This window comes from Diabrotica virgifera, chromosome 3, assembly GCF_917563875.1.
Source record: "Diabrotica virgifera virgifera chromosome 3, PGI_DIABVI_V3a".
In the NCBI taxonomy this organism is placed as follows: domain Eukaryota; kingdom Metazoa; phylum Arthropoda; class Insecta; order Coleoptera; family Chrysomelidae; genus Diabrotica; species Diabrotica virgifera.
Window position 1 is genome coordinate 181661985 of NC_065445.1, and position 7491 is coordinate 181669475.

The 7491-nt window shown below is 32.9% G+C and overlaps 1 protein-coding gene across 1 annotated transcript; it reads left to right on the forward strand.

The window, feature by feature from the left end:
• Positions 1-929: 929 nt before the first annotated feature.
• LOC126882645 (uncharacterized) lies at positions 930-7142 on the forward strand. Its single transcript, XM_050647620.1, has 4 exons — positions 930-1035; positions 1390-1505; positions 1564-3513; positions 7101-7142. Exons 2-4 carry the CDS (start codon positions 1416-1418, stop codon positions 7140-7142), a joined length of 2082 nt encoding a protein of 693 aa, XP_050503577.1. The 5' UTR covers positions 930-1035; positions 1390-1415.
• Positions 7143-7491: the final 349 nt, after the last annotated feature.

The window sequence follows — 7491 nt, forward strand, 5'->3', positions numbered from 1 at the left end:
TTAGATGCATCACATTGTAAAATAATTTTTTGATTAGGATCATAAGGGACTAACGCTGGTGATTTACAAATTATGTTCTTTAAATTATCAAAACATTTTTGATGTGACGGGAGCCACACCCATTCTACATTATTTTTAAGTAATTGACAAAGAGGTTGAATATGTTCAGCCATGTTCGGAATGTACCGTCTAACGTAATTAAATGCGCCCAAAATTCTTTGTAATTCTACTTTACTATTTGGTTTTTCAAGTTTACAAAGTGATTCCACTCTGTCAGGATCTATTTGCATCCCTTTATGTGAAAAAACTTGACCCATAAATCTGACCTCTTCTTGACAATATTGAAATTTGTCCCCATTAAACTTTGCTCCTACTTCTTTAGCCCTTTCTAACACTTTTTTAACAGTTGTATCATGTTCTTCTTTTGTTGTTCCCATAACAATCATATCATCATGACAAATCAATAAATTCTCTATACCTTTAAATTTATCTTCTACTACTTCTTGAAACAGATCTTGGGAATTTGATAATCCATATGGCAATACTTTATATCTGAAAATTCCATAAGAAGTTGCAAAACAGCATTTCCATGATGATGTCTCGTCAAGTTCTAAATGATGATACCCTTCAGAGAGATCAAATACAGAAAATATCTTTTTACCTATCATTTGTGCACAAACATCTTCCAATTTATGTACTACTCTTGGTTTGCGGACTATTTGTTTGTTTAGATCTAATGGGTCTAAGCATAACGCACCCTTAGTATTAAAAGGGCACATCTCGAAAATTAGCGTTTCTGAGTTTTTGGCATAAATGGGCACAAAACTACTAGTACTACAACTTGGCCTTGACAGAAATTGAAAACGGAGAATAGAAAGCAAGTCCCGATATAATGTGACCCTTTCGTACTCCCCTCTCCGCCAACACATCTTCCCGCGAGATAGACCCATTCAGTAAGGTGCCGATGTCTGTCGAAGCAGGTGTGTTAGTGAGCGCTCTCATTACGAGTTGAGCCCTTCTATTACAAAACTTGAGGTACGTGTTGTTTTATATTTTTTGTTTTATAAAGGCACATTAAGATTAAATGCTGTATATTTCTAAAACTTCCGAAAATTTATGGGTTTATTTAAAAAGAGTTCTTTATATTACTAAAACTATTGTATGATTTTTGGAACTATATCTAAAGGATTCGTGTTATTACAAAAATATCTGTTTGATTTACAATATCATTGAAAGTTAAATACTTGTAATACTAAAATAATTCAACGAGTTTCTTAGTTGTGTCCATAAACTACAAAGTTTTTTGGTACTAAGGCCTTAATTATTGTTATTATTTTATGTACTAACAAGTATTAAATAAGAGGGTAACCATATCTTAACCTCTTACAGATACATTGCAAAAAAATTGAAGAAATATGTCATCACGATCGCGAAGAATTATGAACCTTCTTAATGTTTCACATCTACCTGATGAATGGGAAAACAGTTGCGATAAGGACCCAAACGTAAGTTTATAATTTACTAACATGTATAAACTACTTACATATTTTTTTGCATTTTTAGGTCAGCAATGAAGAAAAAGAGAACATCCCTTTAAGTTCAACATCAAAACGTTCGTCGAGATCGTCATCTAGTAGTTCCAGTTCGTCTTCTAGCGTCAACAGTAGCAGTTCGTCATCTTCTAGCAGCAGCTCTTCCTCTCGATGTTGTTCACTGGAACAAGGACGATTTGTTTCCCATATCTTAAAAGGTAAAGAAATTGAAGCCCAGCCTCAGTCTTTATCATCTAGAACTACTTCACCTTCAATACTAGAATCCGTAATTTTAACACCACGAACTCCAGCTGTACATTACCGTATATCGCCAATGAATTCAGAAGAGAGTGATGCTGATATTAGTGACAATGATCCCACTTATAATGAACATCAAGGTAGAAAACGTTCGCCAAGCTCATCTTCAAGTTCCTCTGATGATGGTACTTCTGAAGTAGTTGCAACATCGCCCAGGAGATCGAAGAAACGTAAAGCTGATCCTACTAAATGGAAGCAAAATAACCAAAAGATAAAACGAAATGCAGGAGAACAATACATTTCTACTAAGACTAGAAACGTTGTTCCTGCGCGTCAAATGAAGAGTCCATGCAATCAGAAATGCAGATTGAAATGCAGCGAAAATTTTGATGAGGCTAAAAGACTTCAACATTTCAAATGTTTTTGGGCACTAGGAGATTTGCAATTACAGCGTATGTTTATAAAAGCAAGAATGGCTTTAGTTGAACCTAAATATAAGTATTCAAACGCTCAACATCCCAGAGCACCAAATGCTGCTTTCTACTTGTACGATGATAACGCCAAAATCAGAGTCTGCAAAACATTTTTTATCAATACGTTGGGAATAACAAGTAAAATGATTCGCACAGTAAGATATAAGACTAACAATTGCAATTCTGTTGAAGAAGATAGAAGAGGCAAACATAATAGTCATAGACGCGTGGATGACAATCTGAAAGAAGATATCATTAGATTTATCAATCTAATACCACGAATTGAATCGCATTATTTAAGAGCGTCGACCTCAAGAGAGTTCATAAGTGGATCGAAAAGTATTACTGACTTGTTTAGAGACTTTCAAGAAAAACAGAAGAATAATTCCCGAGATTCTGGAAAGTTTCATTTGTTTTATGAGATTTTTACTACCCATTTTAATTTGGGTTTTTTTCAACCCAAGAAAGATCAATGCGATCTTTGTTTACAGTATAACAACTCTTCTGCTGATCAGAGGCTTGCTCTCAAAGTCAAATATGATACTCACCTAGAAGAAAAGGAATTAAGCCGAGCCGAAAAAAAGAATGATAGAATGACTCTTGACAAATATAATTTATGCATTTGCTACGATGTTCAAGCGATAATGCAAAGTCCCAATGGAGAAACATCATCGTTTTATTATAAATCCAAATTGAATAGCTACAACTTTACTTTGACTGTGTTAAATAAATTACCAGAGAATGAAGACGATTTTAAAGGCTATGGTGACGTGCATTGCTATTTCTGGGATGAGACCCAAGGAAAAAGAGGTGCAGTGGAGATTGGAAGTTGCGTTTTAGACTTTTTAAAGAAGGTTTGTGAGGATGCAGGTGAACATGAAGTTAACGTAACATTTGTAACAGATAATTGTTGTGGTCAAAACAAAAATAAATACATAGCTTCTTTATACATGTTTGCAGTCACTACTATAAAAAACTTAAAGGGTATAACTCACAAATTCCTTATAAAAGGTCATACGCAAAATGAAGCCGACAATGTACACATGCTGATACAGAAACAAATATCAAGAGATTTAAAAGCTGGTCCAATCTTAACACCACTTCAATACACCACCGCAATTCAGAGAGCTAGGAAAACGGGGAAACCTTTTATCGTTCATACTTTGAATCATGATTTCTTTTACGACTTGAAAGATTTACAAGTCAAGTGGGGATATAATTTCAACGTTGATGAAGAGAAGAATACCATCGTATGGAATCACATCAAAGTTATGAAATTTACGAAAGGAAACCCATTCTTTTTTCAATATAAGACATCATACAAAGACGCGTTTAAACAAATAAATGTTAGAAACAAAAGAAAGAAAATGTTGGATAATAAAGAAATATCTATCAAAACAGTTTATAGTGCGCCATTTGAGTTAAGTTTAAATAAGAAACAGGATCTCAAAGAATTAATTTCTAAGAGACTTATTGACCCTTATCATGCCTGTTACTATAATAATATATTAATGTAACTGTTTTCTAATTGTAATTTTTAGTACTTTGTTTTATTTTTGAAATGATTTATGACTATTACTTAAAACTTAAACCTGCTGGCTATTTTATATTTCATAGTTCTTTAGCTACTATTCCAGTCGTTAGCTATTCTATTCTATTCAAACACGACTGATTGTAAAAAATGAATATGATAGATCTTAAGCGCTCGCACAAAAGAAGAATGATTTTATGTTGAGAAAATTTGTTAATTTTTTTGTCTAGTAAATTCAGTAATTTTTTGTGAGAACTATTTTAGTTTTGTGTTACATTATAAACGTTAAGACAATTCTGGTTTTTTTATATGACTGTCCCAAAAAGAGTGTTATAGTTTTTGTTATTGGATTTGTATGCTACATGCCTATTACTTTTTGGTTTTTGAGAATAAAGTTATTTTTTGTTAATCTTTTACGATTTAATGTTTTATTAATTCCTTTACAAGAGGCACTTTTATCATTGAAAGTAGTTAAACATTATTATTACACAGCCATATTTAGATTTGTAACTTAAAAAATAGTGTATATTTAATCATTAAAAGGCTTAATTCGTAAGATGCCTTCAAAATTTAAAGAAATTTAGTGGGAGAGGGGCCTATCTTGGGAGAGATTTTTTGAAACGTTTTTTTTTTAATTAAATTATTTTTTTTGTAATATTTCGATTATCCATTATAGAGTACAAATACTGTAAATTGTATACCTAGATTTTTATTTATCTATCTTTTCAAATAAAAATGTTATAGGTGAGTAAATGAAAACGATGAAGTTGCTTAATCTTTAATCTCGTTTTCCCAAAAGTAACGATTTTCGAGATGTGCCCTTTCAATACTAAGGGAGCGATAAACGTAACTTACCATTTTGCTTTTCCACAATAACAATGCGGTTTATGCTTGCCCTGGGGTCAATTTCGTTAACTTTGACAATTGCCCCTCTTTTTGTCAACCTATCTAATTCATTTTTTAAATTATCTCTAATTGCGACAGGTACATTTACAGGTGGGTAACTTACTGGCTCAAAATTGTCTACTGTAGTGATCCTATGTTTACCACAAAATTTACCATGACCTCTAAAAACTTCAGGGTTAAGGTTTATAAATTTATCCCTTTCTGCTAATTCTAAAGTACCACAACTCTCAATATTGTTGATTCGTTTAACTAACCCCAAATCAATACATAATTTACCACTTAAAAGAACTCGAGTTGCCCCATTAATAATTGTAAAATCCTCGTAAACATACTTATTTTTATGTTTACAAAATAAATTTACGACACCCATTGTTTTAGCCTGAGTACCCTCTAACCCTTTCAGTACATAATGATTATCCCTAATTTTAAATTGTTTATCAATTTTCTTAAAAATTTTTAATGGAATTATACTTACATCTGCACCTGTGTCAAGTTTTACTTTAATTCTCTTGTTTTCAATTTCTATAATTTCATCCCAAATATTTTGACTACTTACATTTTGGTATACTTTATTGACATTTCCTACAAAACTATCAGCTGATCCATCACTGCTATCTTCATCTATGACATCAATATTCTTCACTCTACACGACTTTGCAAAATGGTTTAAAAGCCCACATTTCTTACATTTCTTTCCATACGCTGGACATTCTCTGGCCCCATGAGTTGATTGACATCTTTTACACTTGAATTTTTCATTGGTATTCGCTTTACTTCTAGAGTTATTATAATTTCTATGGCCCTGGTACCTATCTTTACGAACTTCTCCTATGTCTACATCTTTTCTTTCGGTATGAAATTTCAAATTTTGGTTCTTACTTTGTTCACTAGTTCTACAAAATTCGATGGCTTTTTGTAGGGTAAGTTTGTCCACTCTCAATAGAGCTTCTCTAGTAACTGGATCTCTGATGCCCATTAATATTTTGTCTCTCAGAGCTTTATCTTCGGCTGTTTGTTCTGGATCAATTTCATTATAATTACATGTTCGAATCAAATGTCTACAACTAGTAAGAAACTGCTCAAACGACTCTCCTTCTTTCTGGACCCTCATGATAAAATTGTATCTTTCAAATGATTCATTCATCCTTGGATTAACATACTTATCGATTAGTGATATCATCAAGTCATACTTGTTATTTTCGGCTTCTGGGATCTCGAATGTGGACATAATTTTGGCAGACTCAGCCCCAATTATATTTCTTAAAATTGACATTTTCATTTTATCTGCTGACTGGTCTTGTCCCGTTGCTAGTAAATAATCTTCGAAACTAGTCTTCCAGAACTTCCATTCGCTTGCAGCATTTTGATCCTGCAGGTCAAAATCTGGTGGTAATTTTACATTTATTCCCATCACTGCCATTGTAGGTTATGTATGGTACCTCGTGTACAAGTTGCTATAAATTTAGCTTTTCGATTGTAAACTGTAACCCAACTAGCTGTTTGACTGCGCCATGTTTAAACTACTTTATTTAATGGGTTATAAGTCAAACAATCATAGTATTGAGTAAACTTATATATTTTTATAAAACTTACTAAACATCTTACATACAATAAATCATATATACAAGTGACAACCATGTTGACTGGCTTGAAGTTAGCCATGTCATGTTTAGCACGCAGCCCCTTGCTACGCTGTTACACAGCTATATATATTAAACAGTACCTATAATAGTCCATTGACTCACGGTTTTTCTGAAAATTTTAAAGAACCGCTTGAATTGACCAGAGTGCGTCCAGGGAGAGTGTAGCCAAGCCCGGAAACCAGAGCAAAATATGGCCGCCCTCAGTGATCACTGCTTGCCCTAGTCGCACACAAAAATATAAATTTTACATAACTGTCAGTTGTAAAAAGAAGATTGAGGTTATATAGAAACATTGCAAAAAATGCAAAATTATATTTTGATTAAATTAATGTTATGTTATCTTATTATAATAGAACTGCTTGTTTTTGAGAAAGTCTGAAGTGCCTATAGATAGTGCAATGTTGATTCGGAGAAAAAAGACGTTAATTCATAACAGAAACTAAATTAATCTGAACCAAATCATTGTAAACAAAATTCTGGTCTCATTATGGATGGGCTGCAGTGGAGCTTGCAATAATTGGTTTCACACTGATTGTGTAAAAATATCATTTGCTTCTTAAAAAGCTAAAACGGTATTGTGATAATTCTATAGAAAAGGTGAGAGTATGAGTTGAAGTCATTTAGGTTCGGATGTGTGGAAGATACTGGGAATAAGATAAGAAGCTGGTCAAAATAGTAAAGCAGAATACATAGCGTGGAAGGAGTTAGTATGGTTATTGTTAATGAAAAGTATAAGCATTTATCAGTTATTCTGCAGGTGGATTCTCCCAGGCATAAACTGTTGCTAGAAAAGGGGTAAGATCAGATGAGGATGCTGGAGCTAAACTGGTCTGTTACTTACAAGATTAGTTTTTGTGATAATTTGCAAAATGTGTTTAGGTGCCTCTTTTAATACTAGTGACATAACCAGTGTTTAAACATGGATTAAAAAATAGTGTGTGTACTTTTATGTATGTAAGTTATACTTACAGTAGACGCCCTCTTAACCGACCTCCCTTTAACCGACCGACCCTACACCTTTTTGGATGATACTATTTTTAGATTAGAGGTCGTTCAAGTTTCATAATTTGTCTTGTGAGTGATATTGTTAATTACATATGTATATACACATCGACATTCGTTTCACTTTATATTTTGACTTAATTTGT